The sequence below is a fragment of the Malus sylvestris genome, chromosome 15 (assembly GCF_916048215.2).
Source record: "Malus sylvestris chromosome 15, drMalSylv7.2, whole genome shotgun sequence".
In the NCBI taxonomy this organism is placed as follows: domain Eukaryota; kingdom Viridiplantae; phylum Streptophyta; class Magnoliopsida; order Rosales; family Rosaceae; genus Malus; species Malus sylvestris.
Window position 1 is genome coordinate 23394818 of NC_062274.1, and position 22355 is coordinate 23417172.

General features: G+C 38.9%; 2 protein-coding genes and 4 non-coding genes across 6 annotated transcripts; 1 reads left to right on the forward strand and 5 right to left on the reverse strand.

Annotated features, from left to right (window-relative positions):
* Positions 1-7279: 7279 nt before the first annotated feature.
* LOC126603961 (oxygen-evolving enhancer protein 1, chloroplastic) lies at positions 7280-9052 on the reverse strand. The gene is made up of 2 exons (XM_050270989.1): positions 8749-9052; positions 7280-8217 (listed from the first exon to the last, which is right to left on the reverse strand). Exons 1-2 carry the CDS (start codon positions 8989-8991, stop codon positions 7462-7464), a joined length of 999 nt encoding a protein of 332 aa, XP_050126946.1. The 5' UTR covers positions 8992-9052; the 3' UTR covers positions 7280-7461.
* Positions 9053-9869: 817 nt separating this feature from the next.
* TRNAI-AAU (transfer RNA isoleucine (anticodon AAU)) lies at positions 9870-9943 on the reverse strand. Its single transcript has one exon. It is a non-coding gene; the product is annotated as a tRNA-Ile (tRNA).
* Positions 9944-10039: 96 nt separating this feature from the next.
* On the forward strand, positions 10040-10113 carry TRNAV-AAC (transfer RNA valine (anticodon AAC)). Its single transcript has one exon. It is a non-coding gene; the product is annotated as a tRNA-Val (tRNA).
* A 799-nt stretch (positions 10114-10912) lies between these two features.
* Positions 10913-10980, reverse strand: LOC126606097 (small nucleolar RNA Z105). The gene has a single exon (XR_007617119.1). It is a non-coding gene; the product is annotated as a small nucleolar RNA Z105 (small nucleolar RNA).
* Positions 10981-11263: 283 nt separating this feature from the next.
* On the reverse strand, positions 11264-11349 carry LOC126606127 (small nucleolar RNA SNOR75). Its single transcript, XR_007617143.1, has one exon. It is a non-coding gene; the product is annotated as a small nucleolar RNA SNOR75 (small nucleolar RNA).
* Positions 11350-16920: 5571 nt separating this feature from the next.
* Positions 16921-20081, reverse strand: LOC126601755 (cold-regulated 413 plasma membrane protein 2). Its single transcript, XM_050268514.1, has 4 exons — positions 19816-20081; positions 17863-17970; positions 17682-17752; positions 16921-17280 (listed from the first exon to the last, which is right to left on the reverse strand). Exons 1-4 carry the CDS (start codon positions 19998-20000, stop codon positions 17027-17029), a joined length of 618 nt encoding a protein of 205 aa, XP_050124471.1. The 5' UTR covers positions 20001-20081; the 3' UTR covers positions 16921-17026.
* Between the last annotated feature and the right edge of the window lie 2274 nt (positions 20082-22355).

Consider the following 22355-nt stretch of genomic DNA (forward strand, 5'->3'; position numbering starts at 1 on the left):
TCTCTGTTTTTCTACTGAGAATCACTGGGTTAAGATTCCAAGTTCGAGGGATCCGAGTCGGGAGCCGACTGTGATCTTCAATAACTTCATTGGCATGCACGAGAGTGAACAAGAATTCTCCATGGCTGTGCCTATCCAAGCTTCTGCACCACAGCAAATGGTCCTCTAACAACCTTAACAATCATAACAAAATACCTGATGGGTCCTCTCGCCTACCTGTGTCGTCTAGAGCCATGAACACAGCTTGCGGGGGCTTGGCGTGGAGGAAGATAGGCGTATATTTGGTGACGTTCAAAGCGACGCTGAGTTAGCACTGCTCTGTGAAACTTAAACCGCGGCATGCTGCTTTGATCTTGGTCTTTGCCGGTGCGCAGATTTTCAACCAGCTCTCTATGAAGTCACTAGCAGTGGACCCATCATTGGGCAAATATGTAGTTAGAATTTCGAGGGCCCACCAGTCAACGGTGAACTCATGGCCCTCCCCGCGTACCACCTCGGGGGACACGTACTCTTCCATTCCGACAAACGAGTTCGCGCGTTTGTCGTCCGAGAAACTCAGCTTCCGTCGACTCATCGGGCTGACTTGGCTTTCTTCAACCCCTTCATGCTACCGCCGTTCTTGTGATTGTCGTTTATAATCGTGATCCAACATGTCAAGTTCCGCTGGTGTTTGCGATGAATCTTTGGGATGTCGTTTTCCAGAACGGAGTCGCTGGGCTTAGCGGTCATGTGCTTAAGGCTAATCGAAAGGTCGAAGTCTGTGAATGTCACGTGGCCGGATTACTGGATGAGGATTGTAGTTCACATCAATGGCATTTCTCCGCTCAGAATCTCCAACATGAGTGTTGGATCTTGATGTGCTTTTAGCGGTGGCGGTGGTTTTGGACGATGAGGTTTGGGAATTGACGACAGAGATGGCTGAGTTAGCTCGGTAAGAAAGGTACCCCATAAGAGGAAAATCGAGATTTCAACTTTGTGTGTTCTCAGAACGCGGTTCAGAACCGTTATGGGATGGACCAAAAAGTCTTTTTCTTTTGAAATACAGATAGAGAGATCTGGTTTTGATGCATGCTGAGAGATCTTGATCTTCAGAAAAGGAAAAAGAATGAAGACTTTAAAAAAGAAAAAAGAGAATCTTTGGGGCTCTTTTATGAGCAGAGACCGAGAGAGAGAAAGAGAGAGGAGATGACATGGTGGCTTTGTGTTTGTGGGGGTTTTCTGGAAAAGCCCAAGGAGGTTTCGAGTTTCTGTAGATTCAAGGTGGAGTGTGGTGAGGTCTCACGGTGGTGAGATGAAACAATGAAAGAGAACCGATATAGCTTTTTGTGTCGATTCCCACAGACGGCGCCAAATGTTGATGCACAAAACCGGAGGGTTCTTGGAACAACATAAATCCGACCGTGAATCTGTAAAAAAGTAAAGAACACAAGATGCATCGTGGTTCACCCCAATGTTTGGGTTACGTCCACACTGATGTTGATATTGTTTCACTTTGAATGATGAATATACAAGGAGACTAAAGGCAGTGTGCTCTCTTCCCATGGCTCAAGACTTGGCCTCAATCTTGGCCCTCCCTTAATGAGGAGAATGATGGGTCCTTTTATAGAATAAGGGCTTCTTACTTATTACATATTTGCCCCTTCATTTATTACATAATTACATTTGAGTCCCCGAGTATTTATACGAGGTCTAAATACGGAGGCCTTAAGTATGGTACAAACAGGGTTCAACATCCTTTGGCTATTTGTACTATCTATGGGTCTATGTTTTCACATTCTTACTTAATTGTAATGGAATTGGCTCTCCATTTTGCCAATAATGTTTCTTTTCGTTGACAAACAAAAGAACGCGACTCAATATATAGTAGCTACTGTAAAACCAAATTTTTCATTGATTATCATCAATTTGTGATCTAATAATTCTCATGTGCATGCACATGCATAGTTTCAAAGTTTTTCATTTCTTTGGATATCTATTGCCTCTTCAGAGGCATTACACTATTTCTTCTATAGTTTAGAGAATGCGGATCATAACCCCTTTTTAACTGTTATAGAGCTTGAATTTTTAATCTCCACTTCTGGAGTTTGAGTTACTAGAACCTATACATCTATCATGCTTCAAGCATGAAACATACTAAAAATTATATAGAAATAGATGAAAGCAAGGATGGAGCTAATGTAGGCCTAGGGGCGGATGCCCCCACTCATTTAAAAAAATGTATAATTGCGTTCCAATTCTCAATAATCAGCCCTAAATAAACTACAATTAAAAAAATTGGTAGGCAACTAAACTAGTCTACCATTTTGGATCCCAAATGCCCTACCTGATGACAATTTAATTAACAATTAATTTAATTGTGCCTCCCCGTTTTTGTAACCCTAGGTATTTAATCCACACAAAACTCATCCCACCACGTACGGCAAAGCAATTCCAGTCCTTAACTTCTCCAGATTTTTCCTCCCCTTTCATTCAACCAAAACTCAATTGAATTTGGAGTGTTATAGACAGTTGGAGTTCAAGTAATCAATTATCAAAATTCAACACAAGAATTTTACTCCACAAGGTATTTTATACGACTTTACTTCATTAATTTGTTTTTGGCATTTCAATTTAGAATTTAGCTTTCTAATTTAGAGATCAATAGATGAATGATAACATGATTATGTTTATATAAAGAGATATTTAATGGTATTGGTAATGATATTGTTATGCAACACTTTCAAAACATGAAAACAATTCAAGGAATAATGTAATATGTGTTGCGAGTTATATATTAGTTAAAATATAAATAGTAGTTTATTGTCCCACATTGGTGAAGTACATATGTAATACCAATTGTAACTCCTATACTCCACTTTGGAGATTAATGAATATATAAGAAATTCCCAAATATTGTCATATATATTTTTGGTATTTACCATATTTAGTTTAATATGGCATCAGAGCAGTTCGCTCTTGGTGACCTGTGTGCTTTAATTTTGTGCCCACATTTTTTGTGATTTCCTTCGTGAAAAAAAAAAAAAAAAAAGTGAATAATGGCGCGCTACAATACAGAGCGTGAACAGTGGTCTGCTTTGTGAACAGTGGTCCTTTACAATGCCGTAAACAGTGATTGCTACAGTGCCGTGAATAGTGCTCTGCTACAGTGCCGTGAATAGTCTCTGCTACAGTATCTGGTAAATTATTTTCATTCCGCTGCGTATCTTTTGTGCCTTTATTGTTCATGATTTTTGTTCAATGGCTCAATATAATCATAGTGTTATTATGCATCTTGGTGGAACAAATAAATGGATAATAGATACTAAGACCACTGATCATGTGACTAGTGACCCTAGAGTGTTTGATGAGTTATGTGACTATGTTCGTGATCCGTATATTACTAGTGCAAATGGAGCAAATTCCCCTGTGAAGGGTGAAGGCACTATCTCTCTTACTCTAACCTTATCACTGGTCTGTGTTTTATTTGTTCCTGATGTTAAGTGCAATCTTTTGTCGGTAGGAAAACTTCTTGATACCTTATATTGTTCTGCTCACTTTTACCCTACGTATTGTTATTTTCAAGATATTCAAACTCAGAAGATAATTGGTCATGGTAAAAGAATAGGGGGTTTGTACATCTTAACTATAGAGGATACTGTTGTTTCTGGTTCAAATAATCATCAAGTTTTAAGTGCTAAAGTGGATGACAGACATCAAATTTGGTTGTGGCATCGATAATTAGGACATCCATCATTCAGTTATATGAAACATCTATTTCTTTCTTTGTTTCACACTTGTAGTGATTCAGAATTCAAGTGTGAAACATGTGTCATGGCTAAGAGTCATCGTGCTTCATTTCCTGTAAGTGATTCTAAAGCTACTTTGCCATTTGATTTGATACATTCTGATGTGTGGGGTCCGACGAAAGTTACTTCTAATGGATTCTGTTGGTTTGTTACTTTTATTGATGATTGTACTCGATTAACTTGGGTGTTCTTGATGAAGAATAAGAGTGATGTTCCGTTACTTCTTCAAGAATTTTGTACAATGGTGTCTACTCAGTGTCAGACCAAAGTTAAGGTCTTCAGGTCTGATAACGGAGGAGAATATGTGAATCACACTTGGCATGTTTTTTTCGTGATCATGGTATTATTCACCAAACGACTACTCCGTTTACACCCCAACAAAATGGTGTGTCCGAACGGAAGAATCGTCAAATAATAGAGGTTGCTCGCTTCTTGATGTTGGATAAATGTGTTCCTAATCATTTGTGGGGTCATGCTGTTTTGGCTGCTGTGTATTTGATCAATCATGTTCCAAGTAGGGTTCTTGAGTTTCAGACACCGTTCGATGTGCTACAAAAACATGTTTCTCTTGTTTCTGTATCAAAGCTTCCTCCGAAAGTGTTTAAGTGTATTGCGTATGTGCATGTCTACTCTCATCAGCGGAGTAAACTTGATGCATGTGTTCTCCGGTGTGTCTTTATTGGATATGCTAACAATCAAAAAGGCTATAAGTGTTATCATCCTCCGACTCAAAAAACTTATATTACCATGGATGTCACCTTCCATAAGGAAGTTTCATATTTTGTGAAGCCTTTTTCCACCTATCCATTTCAGTGGGAGAGGGGGAGTGAAGTGCAGATTCGAAGAGATGGTATGGATGATGTGTTACATGCAGAGTTGGGAACATAACCTATTATGTTGCGTGATACTGATCAGTCGGCTACAGATAGAGATCGGTCACCTGTTATTCCTGGAACTATTTCTACTAACGACAAATCAGATGTGCCCAGCGAGTTGCCTATTAGTATGTCTGACGAATTACCTTCTGATGATCGGTTGCATGCTGCTGATATGTCTGACGAATTACCTTCTGATGATCGGTTGCCTGCTGCTGATATGTCTAACGAGTTGCCTGATGATGGTTCATTCAGTGATGATTCTTCTAACAGTTTGGTACAAGATGGTGGCATACATGAGGTAAATTCTGACGATTCTTCTACTTATCAGTTGCCTCAACGAGCTAATCGTGAAAAACCTAAAGTACAATATGAGCCTGATATGCATGCCAAAGCCAAATATCCTATCAATAATTATATGGCTACTCATCGTTTGTCCAAACCATATGCATCTTACATATGTCAGCTATCTAGTGTATCAATTCCAACAAAATTGCAAGATGCTTTGTCTGACCCTAAGTGGGTTAATGCCATGGAAGTTGAGATGGAAGCTTTGGAAAAGAATTCTACTTGGGATTTGGTTGCTTTACCAAACGGGAAAAAAGCCATTGGATGTAGATAGGTGTTTATTACTAAGCACAAAGCAGATAGTTCTATTGACCGGTATAAAGCCAGATTAGTTGGGGTTATACTCAAACCTATGGGGTGGACTATCAGGAGACTTTTGCTCCTGTTGCCAAACTTAATAATGTGCGTGTTCTTCTGTCCTTAGCAGTAAACCAGGATTGGCTTCTGTTGCAGTTTGATGTTAAGAATGCTTTCCTTTATGGTGATCTTAAAGATGAAGTGTATATGGATTTTCCACCTGGTATTGGAACATCTCTTGGAAAATGTGTTGTATGCAGGTTACGAAAGGCCTTGTATGGTTTGAAACAATCTCCTAGAGCATGGTTTGGGAGGTTTACAAGTTCAATGAAGAAGTTTGGATATATCCAGAGTCATTCAGATCCTACTTTGTTTCTAAAGCGACAAAATGGTAAGCTAACTGCATTGATTATTTATGTTGATGACATGATAGTGACTGGTGATAATCAGAAGGAGATACAACGCCTTCAAAAGTACCTAGCTATTGAGTTTGAGATGAAAGAATTGGGTGAATTGAAGTATTTTCTTGGAATCGAGGTTACACGATCCAAGCATGGTATTTTTCTGTCTCAACGGAAATATGTTCTTGATTTATTAGCTGAAACAAGTATGTTAGATTGCAAACCTGTTGATACTCCGATTGAGCAGAATCATCGTCTGGGCTTATTTCTAGATCAAGTTCCTACTCATAAGGAACGGTATAAGAGGCTTGTAGGGAGATTAATTTATTTGTCTCACACTCGCCCTGACATTGCTTATGTAGTTAGTGTGGTAACTTAGTTTATGCACTCACCTAGTGAAGCTTATATGGATGCAGTAACCCGTATTTTGAGATACTTGAAAATGGCTCTTGTCAGAGGCCTGGTTTTTTTCAAGAATGGTCATTTGAATGTCGAAGGGTATACAGATGCAGATTGGGCAGGTTCTATCACTGATCGGCGATCTACATCTGGATACTTTACGTTTGTGGGTGGCAATTTAGTTACTTGGAGAAGCAAGAAACAAAAAGTGGTGGCTAGGTCAAGTGCAGAAGCTGAGTTTCGTGGTATGTCTCATGGTGTATGTGAGTTGTTGTGGTTGAAAAAAATTGTTGAGAGATTTTGGGTTTAATAGTGTGTTTTCCAACTCGCTTGACAAGTTGGGCATGCGTGACATCTTTGCACCAACTTGAGGGGGAGTGTTGCAAGTTATATATTAGTTAAAGTGTAAATAGTAGTTTATTATCCCACATTGGTGAAGTACATATGTAATACCAATTGTAACTCCTATATATACTCCACTTTGAAGATTAATGAATATATAAGAAATTCCCAAATATTGTCATATATATTTTTGGTATTTACCATGTTTAGTTTAATATTGGTATTTACCATGTTTAGCTTAATAATATGTTGTATGAAAAACTTTATAAATTAATGTATTAGTGTTTTGTTCAATAAATTCTTGAGATTTTTAATTGTGACTTTATTGTTTGAGGATGCTCCCGCTCATATAAATCTCTAACTTCATCCTTGAAAGAGAGAATTGAGAAGTAGAAAAGAGTTGAATTTCAAAATCAATTGTGGTGTATAAGAATGGTACAAACGCTTCTTTATAAGAAGTTTGCCAGAAACTGTAGCAAACTATTTATTTTACAGTCTTCAAAATGAATATTGACTTTCCTATGGATGAACAGTGAGTAATCCAATTTTTATTCCGATGAAGAATGAGATTTTTGTCTTCTTTAAATTTAGGACATGTACGGGGCCATCCAACCTTTACACCAAGTCACCTTTTTACGTCACTCTCAAATATTGTAGCGTTACTTTTTTATTGCAAACTATCATCTGATACATTTACCTAAAAAAAACAGTTTTTAAGTATGTCATATTTTATAAATAACCATTAGCAGTTTAGGAAGAGTGACTCTTCAAAGAATAACATATAACTTATTTATAAGACACGTTTTGAAGTAAGGGAGGTGTGGAATCAGAATGATTCGAAATTTATCACATTAATAGGCATGATAATATACAAGAAAGATAGTGATCTCAGTGATCTCAGTGCTTGTTGTCCAGGATTAGGTTACAAAGAAAGTTCAGCAACACCTTTTTAATTTATAGCAAAATCTGAAACCCGGAATCACATTAATTTAATACATAAGAAGAAAAATGAAACTAATCAAGCTGAGCATACCAAACTCCCTGGATTTTGACATCCTTTGGAGTCTTGGCTCCCAAGTCAGTGTCAGACGGCTGAATGCTCTCAAACACCCCGATCAACTCACCATTCTCAGGCTTGCTCTTTGTCACACTCAGTGTGATCTTCCCTGTTGATGCTGCTGTATTCTTGGTGTTCTCCTTTGCCAACTCCTCCTCGTCTCCTCTGCCACCTGCCGGCAACGCTACCGCATTGTCGTAACCGGTAGATCCTCCTCTTCCCTTGGGGTCCAAGAAAGAGGATCCGCGGTATGATGGTACTAGAAACTCTCCTGTGAAGTTGTCAGGCTTGCCAGAGGCTACGAGCTGCTTGATGGTAAAGAGGAAGGGCACGCGCTCACCTCCCGGGAGCTGGACTGTCACTGCAGCGTAGTCAATTCCGTCTTTCTCTTCAAACTTGACGGTGCCATCTGGGGCAACTTCGAAAGGTCCTTCGATCTCATCGAGAGTGTAGGTTAGGCGGGTCATGAGCTTGGTGTTTTGGAACTCTGGTGGAGCATTCTTGCTCACACTCTCTGCCTTGACTGTGAAGGATGTTGGCTCTAGGCAGAACTTCTTGGCAGTGTACTTGCCAGGCTTGAAAGCGAATGCTTCGGTTCCTCCATCGATGGTTGGGCACTGGTTGGCAGTTCCGGTTCCCTTCACTTCCAAGTAGGTCTTGCTCTGGATTTCGTCGAAGGTCAGCCTCTTTGGAGATCCCTCTGCACCTGCTCCCTGAAAACACAAATGGTGGCCAACAATGACCAAATTTCAATCGCAATTCATCCCCAAAAATGAAATCCACCTATCACTGGCATATGTTGTTGTCAGACTGTCAATCCAAAATGAACTAATGAGATTTATATCCATACTATATGAAATCAAATGATGCTACATTATATTGTTAGATTCTCAATCCCAATTATCAGATGAGCGTACGTCCATATGATATGCTATTATGATTGTTATCCTAACAACATAACATATCAAATATCCGAAATAGAGAACATTACTCTCGTCTGTTGGGACGATCCAGTTCTACAAATTAATGGAGAACATGTGGATATTGCTATATAATTGCACATACAACTAGTCCAACTAATGTTTACCCCCTAACTATAGTCCATAAGTAACTAGCAAGTACTACTTAACATACATTCACAAAAGGTCAAATGCAAACAACTAATCATTGTTCATCTTCCGCACCGAAATTTCAATCACATGAAGCAAAAAACTGAGGAATGAAATGGAATTAGCATAACATACCGAGACAACGAGGGCGGAAGTAGCAAGAGCAAATCCAGCAATCTTAGAAGCATCAAGGCACTTGTGAGCCAAGTCCTTGAGATCAGATTGCAAAGAGCAAGTGAGCCTAGCAGAGGCAGATGGCTCCAAGCCAAAGGCCTTGGAGACACTCTGAGAGGACCTCAGCTGCACACTGGTCCTCGCCGACACGCCGACCTTGGTCGGCTGCATGAGCGTGGCAGCTGCTTGGAGGGAGGCTGCCATGGTTGCTGGTTCACTATGTTTTTTGTGATATCTCACACAATAATTCGAGTACTTGGAAGCGTTTTTGTGTGGCCAATGGAGAGTTATTTGGTGGGAGTAAGATAAAACGGATAGGATAAGGCTTGCTGTGATTGGTGGAATGAAGGTAAAGATATAGATGAGTTGGATGCCAAGTGGCAAGTTCTCATTTGGGATAAAGATACTTGTGGCCAGACAGGTTAGTACATATATCCTTGGCCTCCTGCTCCAAATGTTTCAGGTTCTTAAACTATAACAGTTTATTTGTCTACATTAGGCTTAATACATGGTTACTTATCCGAAACGAGAATATATAAAGTAGGAGTGTCACTCTAATTTTTGACATATTTTACGTTTACTAACATAGGATGAGTGAAAAAGTAAGAAAATTCTACGTTTAAAAATTTGTGTCTCATTCTCGTTTCAACTAGGTATCATTATTGAATATCTATCCCGTGCCTAAACAATTAGACATCGCTTATCTAGGGCCTCAATCATGTTCAAGTGGAATGAAATATACAAATTCTCGTTCACATAATTATTGGCAAAGCATAACTTCCTCATCCGAGATATCAATTAGCTCAAGGTGAAGTTTTCACAATTATCGTTGACACATGTCTTCTAAGAAGTTAATATAGTAGTTGATGTAGTGACTATTAAACGATAGATAAAACTATGATCTGTAAAAGTTCCTAGAAGATCATCGCTCTAACTTGAGCTTGTTCCGAAAGAAGATATCCTTTATGTCATTAATGATTAATCCATTCAAAACCCCCAAAAAAAAAGGAAAAAAAGCATAAAATTTCAAACTCGCTTGCTCAAATTTCAGGCTTAAGAAAGGAAAATCGTAAAAAACAAATTGGCCCATGCAGGTCTCGAACCTGCGACCTTCGCGTTATTAGCACGACGCTCTAACCAGCTGAGCTAATAGGCCTTTTTGTTCAAAGTTTAGAATTATTATTATTAGTTAAAACAAAATAGATACAAAACATGTAATTAAATTGTTTTTAGAGAGTACAATTAGCATCGAGGTTTCGTGGTGTAGTTGGTTATCACGTCAGTCTAACACACTGAAGGTCTCCGGTTCGAACCCGGGCGAAGCCATCATATTTTGAGATTTTTTTCGAGTTTTGTTCTTTGAGGTGTTGTGTCCTGGGGCATATGATGCCTTCCCCTCCTTGATAATATGCAAGTAATTTTTTAAAATCTTAAGACATTGAAAAATTTCATGATATCCTTTTGGTCCACCTTGTCATTGAGATCCTCAATACATTCCAATTCAACTTGTGTTCATGCAAACTCTCAGTTTAATGTGTGCCGACATATGCCTAAGTTTCATTTAGGCATTTCGTCAAACAGATGATGGGCCAAAAGGGTCCCAAACTCGACGAGCAGGAGGCTTCCTCCCAGCCATTTTCCGGCCTTCACAAGGTCACCTGACAATTCTTGCCCAACAGCTTAAATTCCAAAATTATGGGATAGCCTAAATAGTTACTTCAAGTGTGAATTATGGCATGCTTCAAAACCTTTAATTATTTCCAATGGATTTCGTACAGATTGGGTTCAATGTGTTGATTGACCAGCTACTTCAAATCCTTTTATTTTCATAAATCATGGCAATACCAAACCTGATTACAGAATTGATTTTGTATTTTGTAGCAATTAACCGCTGCTAATGCGAATTAGCATGTTTGCATGCCATTTTATAATTACGAAATTAAACAAGCGAAGAAAAAGAGTAAAAATTGAGAGAGGAGAGAGAAGCTCAAAAGTGCTTGAAACAAAATCATGGGTGCTCCCTCAATGAACACTACATTGAGTTTTATCATCATTGCTACCTCATCATCCTTCTCTCTCTCTAACACTCTACTTAAAATTAAATTAAAATCTGATTAGGAGGCATTCAGTATGAGTAGGAGGTAATTAATTCATCAACAATAAATCAGAAAATACGCATCATCACTATGCCTGTTTTTCAAAAAAAAAAAAAAAAGAGAAATTAATAAATTAAGAAGCGAGCGCCGCCTGGAACTGCTAGGCAGACGAAAACGGATCCGTGTCTCTGCCACCGGGAGGCTCAGCATCTGATCAGCAGAGCCACCCGTTCCGTTTGCATCGGCCAAGACGATCCAATAACATCTTATCTCCTGCATCAGGATCATGGGTACCCTCAAAATCCCAAACAAATAAAACCCCAGAAATTTTTTGAAAACAAATAAAAAGAAGGTTAAAATATGTGGAAATTGGATAGATTTTCTCTCAGACAAATGCCTCGTTTTGTCGTCACGATTTTATATATGAATGGATCGGACTCGTCATCATTGTTGATCATCACCGAGAAAAACCCCGAAAAGCAAATTGAAAATAAAAATCAAGATTTCAGAACGAATAAACAAAAACTAAAAGAAAGGAGGATTTCTATTGGGAAAAACAGAGAAATAATCGACCGGAAAATCAAAACCAGAATGATTAAGCTAATTACTACGGAAAGGCGAAGAGAAAGAAGAAAACGGGACAGCTATTTCGACTGCTTCTCCGTCAACCAGATATTGTGCTGCTTTTATAGGGCTCAGTGGGACTGATTAGGGTTAGGGTTTTGGGTATTCGGTGTTGGGCGAATTTACGAATCAGCCATTATTTCGGCCGAACAGAGTGCAACCATGGGCCTAGGTTTTGATGAGGAGTTTTGGGCTTTGCTCTGTCTGAACATGAGAATTTTGAACTTGGTCTTTACTAAGAGCAATTCCACCCCAGTGAATATTGCCCAGCACCTAGTCCAAAAAACTGCCCAGCCCCTTGTCAATTTGCTCCAGCCCGCAAAAGAACCTGGCACACAGCCCAAGCTGGGCAACAGGCCAGCCCATTTCGGACAGACCCAGAGGCCGGCCTGTTTAGCAGGCGCGTGCAGCACAAGCGCGCTTGTGCGCGAGTAGCAGACCGGGTTGCAGGCGGGGGGGCCCGCTTGTCAGCCCACTTGTGTTCACCCGGAATAGGGCTATGTGGCCCTCCTCAGTGCCGTTGGATTTCCAACGGCTATTTTTTGTAGACCGTTGGATTTCCAACGGTAAAAAAAATTTAAATTTGACTTTTAAAATGGACCGTCCGATCATAGATCAACGGTCCACGTTTTTTTCACAAAAAGTAAATAAATAAATAAAAAAACAGCCCAACGGTCATAAATATGACCGTTGGCCACGTGGCAAGTCCCTAGCTCTTGGATTTGAATATTTTTCAAATCCAACGGTCCATATTAATTAACTATATTAAAAATTATTAAAAAATTATGAAAAAATACAGAAAATTTTTAAAAAAATACAGAAAATTTTGAAAAATGTTAATTTTTTTCCTATAAATACCTAACCCTCATCTTCTACCTTTACACCACATTTCAATATTTTCTACACTTTCTATACTATCTACATTTCAATATTTTCTACACTTTAAGAGAAAAAAATGTCTTCGTGGAAGCTTATTACCGATTACGGGTAATGAGATGGATAAGCGAGAAATGTGGAGTAAAATTACGAAAGCGTTTTGCGATGTACATGGAGAAAACGCCAGAACTAGTCAAGGTCTTCAAGGTCGTTGGAAAAAACTCAACGCATCATTTACTTGTTGGAAAAACGCCATCTCTCATGCTTCCGGTAACCTCCGTAGTGGGACAAGTTTAGCGGATCAGGTAACAATATTTTTATTTATTTATATGCATTCCACCCACATCAATATTTTGATTTATTTAATTTCGTATGTAATTTTTATGTTATTTCTTATGTAATTTTTATATGCATTCCACCCGCATCAAAATTTTAATTTCTTTATGTAATTTTTATTTAATTTCTTATGTCATTTTTATGTAATTTATATGCATTCCACCCTTATCAATATTTTGAATTTATTTATTTGTGTTACACCCGCATTTTTTAACACTATGTTATCCCACTTTTTTATAGACACTACAAGCTCAAGCATTCTACAATTCAAAGAACGGGAACAAATCATTCACTAAATGGGAATGTTGGCAAATTGTCAAAGATTGCCCTAAATACAAAATTGTGGCAACTGGTCCAGAAGTTGTCATGCACGGTATGGGTCTACATAGTTCTCCAGAAGCAGACATGAGCCGACACATTTCAAGACATGGAAGGGATGCCTGAACAAGTGCCCGAGACCCAACCGACTCGTCAGTCCCTAAGGCCTCTAAAAAGGCGTCAAAGAAAAAAGGTAGTTCTTCCAAAAATGACTACACTAAATATATGGAGGAACTTGCTCGCCAAGGTGAACTAAACATGGCATGAGAAAAGGCTAGAGATGAGGAAAAAGTTGCTGCTATGGCAGCAATATTAGCCGTTACTGAGGCCCGTGATGCGGCGGCTGAGAGACAAAGAGAAGTAGTTAATCGAGAAAACGAGCTGGTTAGAGAAGCACTTCATCGAGAAAATGAATTGCTTCGAGAAGAAAGGATGGCTCAAGCAGATCGTGACACTATGAGCAAGTCTCTAGTAGGACTGTCTCCGAATTCTAAATATTTTTGGACATCGGAAAAAAGAGATGTCATGCGAAGGAGGCGTGCAAAAGATGCGGAAACAAGTCAAGGGGGTTCTAGCAACTTTTGTGACAACCAAGATCCTCGCACCACATATCCTAACTCGAGAGACTTTGTATAATTTTTATGTATTTTTTATGTTTTTTCTTTCTTTTTTCTTTTGAACTTTATTTAATTTCTTATGTAATTTCTTATGTTTTTTTCTTTTTTTAGGTTTGAACTTTATTTAATTTCTTATGTAATTTTTATGTTATTTCTTATTTATTTTTAAAACTTTATTTATTTTTATTTTATTTATTATGCAATTTTAATGTAATTCTTTATTTATTTTTAAAACTTTATTTCTTTTGTACTTTATTTAAACACATGAAATAAGATTACATAAACTCACCAAATAAATTTAAAAACAAAACACACTACACAGAATTACATAAACTCACCAAATAAATAGAATTACATAAACTCACCAAATAAACTTAAAAACAAAACACACTACATAGAATTACATAAACTCACCAAATACATAGAATTACATAAACTCACTAAATAAACTTAAAAACAAAACACACCACATAGAATTACATAAACTTAAAAAAAATACAATGTATTCTTCAACCACAAGCCTCATTCTAATTATCTTCGCCTTCATGCAATCCCCACTGGTGCTCAATCAAGTCATTTTGGCGGGTTATGTGCCAGTATGGCTCTTGCACATTAGTGTACCGCTGAACGATCAATTCATTGTAACGTCCATCGCGTTCCAACGGCTCGTGTTGCACTGGATCTTCGGTCCTATCATGAGCACAATAGATACGTGTTCTTGAGTTGTTCATCGGATCCGGCTCATATTCATCGACGCGATCATAATCATACTCATCTTTAACAATCATGTTGTGGAGAATAATACACGTCATCATGATGGATCGAAGAGCCTCGACATCAAACATTCTAGCTGCAGCCCTGATAATCGCCCAACGAGCTTGCAGGATACCAAAACAACGCTCGACATCCTTCCTACACCCTTCTTGACATTTTGCAAAGTGTTTTTCCTTTTCAGTCTGTGGATGTGGCACTGTTTTGACAAATGTTGACCACCTTGGGTAAATGCCATCTGCAAGGTAGTATGATCCCTCGTATTGGGTACCATTAATGGTATATGTGCATCTCGGCGAGTTTCCTTGCAACAGTTCGTCGAACATTGGGGATTGGGCAAGGACATTTAAGTCATTCTGAGCTCCTGGAACCCCAAAAAAAGCATGTCAAATCCATGTATCAAATGAAGCCACCGCTTCCAAGATGATGCTTTTGGCTCATTTTATGTTGCCATATGCTCCTTGCCACGCACTTGGACAGTTTTTCCAAGTCCAGTGCATGCAGTCCATGCTTCCAATCATGCCAGGGAAGCCTCGCATCTCACCCTTTCTCAGAAGCCTTCGCATGTCCCTTGGCGTGGGTGTCCGGAGGTACTCATTGGTGTAGAATGCTTTAATTGCAGAGCAAAACCGCATCAGGGACTCCAAAACAGTTGTTTTTCCCATCCTCGCGATCTCATCCACTTGATCTGCAGATGCTCCATATGCAAGCATTCGCAAGGATGCCGTAATTTTTTGCTCGGGAATAAGCCCTAGAACATGAAAAGCATCCTCTTTTTGCACAAAGTATGAATCATGGTTGCAAATATCACTCATGATTTTGTTGAACAAATTTCGTTGCATTCTAAAACGCCGTCTAAAAATATGATCAGGGAATATGCTATTGGGAATAAAATAATCTTCCAATAGATTTTTACCTCGTTTTTCCCTTTTTCTATCGAGGTTTGCAACACGTCTTGGTTTGGCTATCTGACCCACGACTTCCATGACACGGCGGGAATGTGAGGCCTTCTGCCTTCTATGGTGATCATCCTCATCCTCCTCCATGAAGAAAGCCTCATCTCCACCTCCACTTCCACCTTCCTCGAGATTGGCCAATTCTGCCTGTTGTGCCAACAACCTTTGTTGTTGCTCCTGCAACTGTTTATACACCCTTCTTGAAGAAGACATTGTAATAAGAACTCAAGATTTGAAAACGATGAACAAGGATTCTGAGCTAAAAAGAAGGATTGAGCTTGGTGTGAGGATGGATGTAGGGATGTAAGGTTTATATGGACAAAAAAAGAAAGGATGAGGTTCTGGACAATGCCACGTGGCACTACGTGATTGGTTGAAAATCTTATCGAAATCTTGGCTAAATTATTGTAAACCGGAAGTGACACGTGGCGTGTCGGGATTGGTCGAAAATATTATCGGAAATCTATCCACAAAATAGTACGTTCAGATAATGACACGTGGCATGACGTGATTGGTTGAAAATCTTATCGAAATCTTGGCTAAATTATTGTAAAACGGAAGTGACATGTGGCGTGTCGGGATTGGTTGAAAATCTTAGTGGAAATCTATTCACAAAATAGTACGTTTAGATAATGACATGTGGCGTGACGAGATTGATTAAAAATCCTATCCGAAATTAAAACTATTTTATTTTTTTATTCTTTTGACAAAATTTAAAAATATTTTAAATGGGCTGGGTGCCAGCGCATTTTGTAGGGATGGAGATCGTTTGTGCCAGCGCATTTTTTTAGGGGTGGAGATGCCTTGGCCTATTACTGTTCATTGGAGTCTGTTACTGTTCATTTGAGTGGATAAATGCGCTGGGTGCTGGCACAAAGTCCTTAGGGGTGGAATTGCTCTAACGTGATGTGGTTCAGCCTAAAAATGGACGAGGTGGCGCCCACACACAACGTGTGTTTGTATTTTTTTTATTTCTAGAAAAGTATATGTGGGTATTAAAAGCTTCTTTAGAAGTTCTTTTAAGATAATTTAAAGGCGTTTTCAAAACATCAAAATGCCTATTGTGTGGCACTTACATTTTTATTACAAATGTAATGTGATTTTATTAAAAAAGCTTCTGAGCATAAGTGCTTTTAAAGAAACAGTTCCAAACGAGCATGTATTTTTTAGCGTGAAATTTATTGGTAATGATAAAAGTAGCATATCAATAGTTAAGCAAAATTTTATACAAATTTTATATGGTATTCTAGTTGTGCCAATCAATGAAATGCTTCCCATTTACACACAATTCCTTTAAACCTAACACCCACCAAGCTAACATGGATTCAAGACAAGTGGTTTCACAAGGCTTACTAGACAGGTTGAGGTGTGGAAGGTTACGAAGGTTTGCAAGTCCCACGGACACTCAATAAGGGAGACTTTGGAATACTTGGGAGCACGAAAGTCTAAATCCATTACTTAGAGTAATCTAATGTGGTGTTAACAATGAGATACTTTGCAGATTCTTTGTCTATTGGAAGAAAAGGAAAGTGTTCTATATAAATTAAGCAGAAGCCTGATCAACAGATACCATTGGCAATAAAATCGAAATTGCTTCATAGTTGAGGACATAAACAATGGTAGAAACTGTTGTTAACTAGAATGCTTAGATGAAATGGAGAACCAATGCCCAGACAGGGTAGACCAAGAGAAGGATGATTCCGAGCGTGTTGGATATTCCATGCCTTTGTGTAAAAGAATTTCGGAATCCACCTGATGCCCGGATGTGCTCTTGCAGCAGGTAACAACCGATGAGAAGACAGATCAAGACGCCAACCCAGCTGTCCTTCAAAGTGTGCGCAAAGAAGTTTGGAGCCACGACCAGAAGAAGGATCAATGATCCCGGCATCTCTAGCCAATCTGCAATGAAGTACCACAGTTAAATAGGACGCAGAAAAAGGAGTTTATATCTTCATTTTTTTCCCATGTCAAGGCAGATTTTGAGTTCTAACTTTTCAGATATAGCTGCCAAATTGTGTTGGGCAAAACAGGTTTAAGCTTGAAGGACAAGGTATCACTTTCGCTTGCGATGTTGCATGTATTTCCAACCGTTATATGTCCTTGAAGATTTTGCTCACGTTAACGGTTTCAGATTTCGGGGATAATGGTAAACGGACACCAGTAGTGCTACCGACCTACAAGGACTTGGAGCTACAGTACAATGTTTGATATCTGGTGGGTTTACTAGAAGGGTTGAAAGGTGAATTCGATTAGCACAGCGATTGTAGACGTCTCAAATAATTAGCAACTTGAGCATATACCCGGGAAATGCCTTGGGAAGAAAAGCCTCAGTACAACGGCAACAAAAGCAATCCATCTTCCCACCTCTCCTCTGAATTATATTGAAACAATGTCAATAAGTTGAGATTAGTGAGAACCAAAGATGGATTTATAAAATTAAATAAGTTGAGATTATCGTGCACCAATAACCGAATTCATCACCTTAGGAGGTCGAACAGCACTGAAGGAAGACTGAAGAAAATGAAGGGGATTAAAAGTGAAGTCAGCATATTTGTTCTCCAGTTTGTCCGGTCCAGTATCAACAAATATCTGCAGCATCGGAAATACTTTGTGAGACGAAATTTGTACTTGTCAAGAAAATGAAACCTGGAAATTTATGAGGCTGAAGCTGCCATCAAGGAAGACATGCCCTAACATGGCATCTCAGATCGGTTTCAGTGGTTAATGGTACAGAATTGAAGCACATCCATCATATGGTTAAAATAAAAGAGCTAATTATCAGGAGAAAATAAAATGGAATTCAAGCTACGAAAATCAAACTAACTCATAAGTGAAAATTACACCACGAAACTGCAAAAATGTCTAAAGCAGTTGTTGTTCTTATGGTTTCTCATCCGATCCTTTCGGTATCCGTCTATCCGAGCATATCAAAGACTAGAAATTAAGCATTTCTCTTTTTTACAGCGCTGGGAGTCATATCCATCATAACCACATGCTAGAAATGAAGAAAACACCATTTGAGGGTAGAACATGAGATGCAAATTTCACGTGAAGTTGGCCAAGAAACCACACTCACCTCCCGCAAATTTTAGCAAGAAATTTGGCGAGATGAGAGCAAACATGCCCAAGTCAGTGTAACGAATAGAAGCCTACAATGAACTACATACTAAGGCATAAGTTCGTTGGTATGGTAAAATAACTCCAAAGCCTATGAATTACGATAACAACTTTCTCCAATTTCAATCCATTGATGTCCAAGCAGAAGTTATGGTCTAAGTGTTAAGTGAACACGTATGGAAATCGACGTCAGAATTGATGTACTGGTAGCCTACACCACCCAAGGCAAACAGTAGGTTGAGGTATATACGATGAAGGTATGATTTGTTGAACCTTACTCAGCTACAAGCCTAATTAACCTATTTGAACTTATTTCAACAATACAAGAAGAATGGTAACCATTTACCATAAACCTGGACAAAAGAAATTCAACATAGCAAAAAAACCAAATAAAACTAATCAATGGATACTTGGTAGTGTCAATGTCTTTCTGGACTATTGAGTACTGACCATGGGTTCCCACACTCATTTTCTCATTCTACACATTCTTGTTTATTTCTCTCCATTGATTCTCTTTTGATTTCGTGAATCCGACGATCAGAATAAACAAGAGTGGGTTCTCTCTTACAACCGGTGACACCATGCAGATGACAAGTATATAACGAATAGGAGATATACCATTTAAACACATTACAATCATCTATGTCATCAATCACACCACTAAAACTATGCATTGGCTACAAGACAGAATCTCTCGTGACTTAGGCCACATCTAAAAGACAAAATGAAAATGGATATTCCAAATTTATAAAAAGGCTTATATCTGGAAGGATAAGAACTAGTTAATATGCAGGTAAGTGCTGTACTTTATTTATACATACATACATATATATATATATATATATATATATATATATATATATATATCCCAAAAATTAAAGTATTAGATTCTAATTTAATAATTGAAAAATCAAGAGAGGCGCACATCACTGACGCAATTTTATATTATTCTTCTGAAAGATCACAGTTTGGATTGCACACTATTTTCGAATTGCAACAAAGAAAATCAAATCTTAATTCCCACTTCCCCAATTCAACTCATTAACAAAAACTCATCAAAGCAACTTGATCCCCAAGGATACAAATAACAAGACATTTCATCAAACACTTGGAGGGTTTGTGTAATTCAGTGTACCAAGTAGTCTGGTTTTTTAACAATCGTCACCGTTCAATTTCTTACCCTCAATTTTCTCCGTTCATTTCCCCAACTATTCCATAGTATAGGGCTATTAAAGAAAATTTGTCATTTGAGAACAGAACATAAGATAACATGTAAAAACACAAAATTTGAGAGAGGGAATTACAAAATCGACTCACATGGCGGCAAAGAAGGCAACCCATTTGAGAAAAGAAGTCCCAAAACCCAAACCACCAAGCTTGGTGGCATCACTGATGAGTCTCTTGGCTGCAATCTTGAGCTCTTTGATATCTGAATCTATCAACTCACTAGTTTTCGGGTCATCACTTTTCAGAGCCAGATACCCCATCCCCTTCCTCCCCATATTTTTTTTTATTTGATTTTCTGCTAAATTTCTTGCTTCAGATTTGAGAAAATGCAAGTCCTGTACTGTACAGAGGTACAACAAAGGCAGTGTTGGCGCTTTGGACTTAGTATGTCACACTATATCTACTGTGTAGGGTCCCTTGGTTTGAGGTTACACGTGTCAGAGAATGTAAAACGGTGGAGACTAGATCGGATCCTAACTGTTTTTTCGGCTTCTAGGTTTTGACTGTTGGATCCGATTGGGGTCCACGTGGCTTCCCGTCATAGGCTTTTTTTTTTTTTTTTTGGAAGATTGGAAATTTTCATAACTAGGACGAAAGCCAACAGTACAAGGAAAGCCCATAAGAGGGGCAAGCATAGCAAAACACATAAAAGGTGTGAGGGACACCAGCATAAGGACGCTGCCACAAAGGCCAGACGTCATCCCAACATACCCCAACAACAAAAATACACTTACGGAGAGCAAGGAAGACCATCCTTGTTAAGAATGTGAATCAATGAAGATGGGGGTCGTCTAACCCAAATGTTGCTGCACATCTCCATGTTCTGCCTCAACGCTAAAAGGCCTGCCGTCTAGTTGGTCGATCTTGGAACCCAAGACCAGCGACAACCTTGGAAAGAGGTCCCCAAACTCAAGATGTTTTCCAAGATTGGAAACACTTCCCAGCTGCCATTAGAAATATCTCCTTTCAAGGAAGAGACCACCTCTAGCGAATCAGACTCCGCAACAACCTAACCAAAACCCAGCTCAACCGCCAACTCACATCCTTTTAGCATCGTCATCGCCTCCGCAAACACCACCGACGGAGCCACAATAGAATGTTTATGAGCCGCCACAAATTGACCCTTATGGTCACGCACACCGCAGCTAAATTGGCCCAACCACACACCATGGACCAACTAGCATCCACATTGATTTTGATGTAGAGGCAAATAGAGAGCACGAACAAGGATCAACCCTGGAGGAAGCAGGGATAGATTGGGATATAATAGATTTTGTGACATTCGCCTCCCAAAAGGAAGCCAATGATAAGGAAATAACATGCAGAACCTGGGAGGGAACAATGGTTAAAGCATTAAAGACATAATTACACATTGCCTTCTAGATATGCCAGCAAGAAAAAACAATAATAGAAAGGAGCCTTGATTTATCCTGCGGGTGAGAAGCCAAATTTATCATATCTTGGATCCAGTTATTAAAAGAAGAAACCCCATCACCCATCATCCGAAGACCAAGTTGTCCACCAAACCAAATTGGCTCAACCCAAGGACATCGCAATAGCATATGCGTAACTTATTCCTCCTGATTCTTGCAAATTGGACACATAGGTAATAAGGTCGACCGACGCAAAAATAACCCCCTCATCGTGGCCAACGCTTCCCTCACAGCCCACCTCGGAGGCTATTATTGAACTATTGAAGGACTAGAGAAATTTTTCATTTTGTCCACAACACAAAGTGATACATTATTATATAAAAGAGAATTTTTATCTTTTAAGTGTTATTCCACTTATATGTACCACCTCGTTTTCTAAGCACCTAACATGAGGAGTTATTTTGCTGGGTTAGATCCACTTGGATTTTGATTACAATCTCAAGCTCATCCAAATAACTCTTGATGTTAGGTGCTTGCCCAAGTTTCTAATCAGTGATCAAGCCCAAGAAAACATCAAACCAAATGGTTTTTCGTCATATTCTCTGTCAAGGTAGCATTACTTTTTAAAGTGCCATGTAAGCTATCCAAGTAGAATTTGAAGAACTATTATTTTCTAATGGTGTTTGGTGTGCGTTCGTATTAGATAGCCATCGGATTAAATAATCCGGCCCCACTTACATTATACGATAAGCACCCATTTTCTTATCCCCTCTAAAACCACGGTACAATTTAGTCGGCTTCCTGAGAACGCACCCCTCGCTTTCTCCTTCCTCCGAAGACACACTCTCACTCTCTCTTCCTCTTTAGACGGTACAAGAAAATCTCTCGCTCTCTCCTTCTTCTCCAACCGCACCAGTCCTTTCCAAACGCACTGCTCCCAGGTTTATCTTCTCATTCTTCTTCTTCTTCCCAGGTTCCGCCCCTCCCTCTGTTCTTCCCCCCTCTTTCTATTTTTCTTGCAATTTTCTTTCAATTGTTTGAATCTAGTTATTGTTTTCTCTGTAATTATGCAATTGATTATGTAATTTTGTGTTTTAATTAGAATTTTCAAATTTAGTTTGTTGTTGGGGTCGAATACTTGAGACTCGAAGCTCTCAAAGGCCATTTCCTTTTTTCTTGAATTCCTGCGATTCTCTTATCCAAAACCTTCTAACCCTTTTCTAGAATTTCAATCACAACCCACCGAGTGGAAGAGAA

What these genes read in the sequence shown, in the direction of transcription:
- LOC126603961 (XM_050270989.1), bottom strand. Translation starts at nt 8,991, where the DNA reads ATGGCAGCCTCCCTCCAAGCAGCTGCCACGCTCATGCAGCCGACCAAG. An exon ending in CTTCCGCCCTCGTTGTCTCG is followed by an intron (nt 8,218 to 8,748) that starts GTATGTTATGCT and finishes TTGTGTTTTCAG; the next exon opens with GGAGCAGGTGCAGAGGGATC.
- LOC126601755 (XM_050268514.1), bottom strand. Translation starts at nt 20,000, where the DNA reads ATGGGGAGGAAGGGGATGGGGTATCTGGCTCTGAAAAGTGATGACCCG. An exon ending in GTTGCCTTCTTTGCCGCCAT is followed by an intron (nt 17,971 to 19,815) that starts GTGAGTCGATTT and finishes CCGATGCTGCAG; the next exon opens with ATATTTGTTGATACTGGACC. An exon ending in GTGCTGTTCGACCTCCTAAG is followed by an intron (nt 17,753 to 17,862) that starts GTGATGAATTCG and finishes AATATAATTCAG; the next exon opens with AGGAGAGGTGGGAAGATGGA.